Source organism: Myotis brandtii, unplaced genomic scaffold, assembly GCF_000412655.1.
Source record: "Myotis brandtii unplaced genomic scaffold, ASM41265v1 scaffold744, whole genome shotgun sequence".
NCBI lineage: Eukaryota > Metazoa > Chordata > Mammalia > Chiroptera > Vespertilionidae > Myotis > Myotis brandtii.
The window spans coordinates 100987-102990 of record NW_005370965.1 but is presented as its reverse complement, the minus strand read 5'-3'; the positions used below and the strand labels follow the sequence as shown (position 1 = coordinate 102990).

General features: G+C 51.2%; 1 protein-coding gene across 3 annotated transcripts in view; it reads left to right on the top strand.

The window, feature by feature from the left end:
- The window catches only part of DGKD (diacylglycerol kinase, delta 130kDa), an 87067-nt gene that overhangs the window by 80895 nt on the left and 4168 nt on the right, over positions 1-2004 (top strand). For all 3 annotated transcript variants that reach the window (XM_005882936.2, XM_005882937.2, XM_005882938.2), the window contains one exon: positions 1790-1904. In XM_005882936.2, coding sequence (XP_005882998.2) covers positions 1790-1904 — 115 coding nt within the window. The remainder of the gene's footprint in view (positions 1-1789; positions 1905-2004) is intronic.

Sequence of the window (2004 nt, the reverse complement as noted above, 5' to 3'; positions counted from 1 at the left end):
TTTTTTTTTAATAAAAAATAAAAGGCTGGGGAGACAAAGTAAGATAACATTTTGATAATCAGCCTCATTCTACTGGTCTCCTGTCATGAATGGATGAACATATCCATATTAAAAGTTAGAAATAAATGTAATGCTCATTTACACTAATAAAAATTATATAAACGCAGGAACAGGATTTTGTTTGGCTCCTGCAGGAAGCGCTGGGAAGTGCGAGGTGGGTGCCAGCCTGTGTGGGGGACCCATGAGCCGGGCTGATCGCCTGGGAGCTGAAGGTCTAGCAGAGCAGCTAGACTTTCATAGTAGAGGACTTAAAACTTAGAATGCCTATGATAGGAAGTCCATGAAGGCGACTCTGAAGGGCGTGCAGGGAGATTAGAGCGAGCGGCTCCACAGCACATTCCCACTATGAGGTACTTGTCATTTTCAAACTCTAGGTTTGGTGCAGTGCCAGTGAACATCCCTATGCAGTTTTTTCAGTGTGACCAAATGTCCCTATCATTAGCTGCGAAGTCTAACCGTGAGGGTCAGTGTGGGGATGTAGGGGGCTGGGTCCTGGGGCGGATTCCAAGCCGGCGAGGGCAGGAAAAAAGGGGCACATGCGCTGGGGAATAGGGAACGTGGCTTTATTTGCAAGTGCAGCCAGTGACACACGGTCAGCTTGAAACACAGGTATCTGTGTGTACGGAAGACAGGCCCACCAGGGGGGAAGGAAAGTCGAGTGAGGGATGCTGGGCAGTGCTGGCTCTGCCCGGCCCCTGGAGTGCGCTATGGGGCTGTGGCTGTCCAGTGGGGACTTTGGCCAGGGTCACGCTTGCTCCCCTCCTTGACAGTCTGCCTCCAGGAGTAAATCCAAGGGAAGAGTGCAAAGTGCAGGAAAAGCTTTATTTAGGAAGTTGTGCGTGACACTGATGGGAAAGCAAGGCAGTTCTGTAGCTGCAGACAGATGACTCCTGCAGGCCACGGTGGCGGGGGGTGGGGGTGGGGGGTATGGAGGGAAGAGGGGGGCATCAGCCTGGGAAAGCACTAGAAGATTGGCTAAATAACCTATTTAATAATCTTCCTATAATGGTACTGATAGCTATACTAATAAAAGGGTAATATGCTAATTAGACCCGGTCAACCGAACATCCTTCTGGACAAAACCATGATGGTGGGGGCAGAGGCAGAGGCAGTTAGGGCCGAGATCAGGCTGGCAGGGGAGAGCATTTAGGGCTGAGATCAGGCTGGCAGGGAAGAGCATTTAGGGCTGAGATCAGGCTGGCAGGGAAGAGCATTTAGGGCTGAGATCAGGCTGGCAGGGAAGAGCATTTAGGGCTGAGATCAGGCTGGCAGGCCGGCAGGGGAGGGCAGTTGGGGGCATTAGACAGGCAGGCAGGTGAGTGGTTAGGAGCCAGTGGTCCTGGATTGTGGGAGGGATGTCCGAGGGGTCCCAGATTGGAGAGGGTGCAGGCCAGGCTGAGGGACACTTCCACCCCCACCCCTGTGCAGGAATTTCATGCACCGGGCCTCTAGTTTAAATAATATTTACAAAGCTTTTTAATCACATGGGAAATGCATGGTGTAAAATGAAAAGTGAAATATGAAAATACACACAGGGATCACTGTGAAACCACTTTTAAAAGGCATTAGAAATTAACAATAAACACTAGGCTAAAAATAAAGGAAAAACACAAGAATAAGTAAGTTTGGAACAAAGCATCTTTTGGCCCTGCTGCCTCTCTGATCCAGGTGTGACTTGGGGCTTGGTGCCCTGGGGTCTGATTCTCAGTGTTTCTCGCTTTCCACACAGAATGTGATGGATCTTTCCAAACGCAGCCGCAGCGGAAAATTCCGCCTGGTGACCAAGTTTAAGAAGGAGAAGAACAGCAAGAACAGAGATGCCCACAGCAGCCTGGGAGCCCCGGGTACCTGCCTCCTTCCTCTGGCTGTGTGCGCCGCTGTGTGTGCCTCCCAGCCTCCCCTTCCTCCCCTGGTCCTGTGGCTCTTCCCCGATTTCCCAGGCCG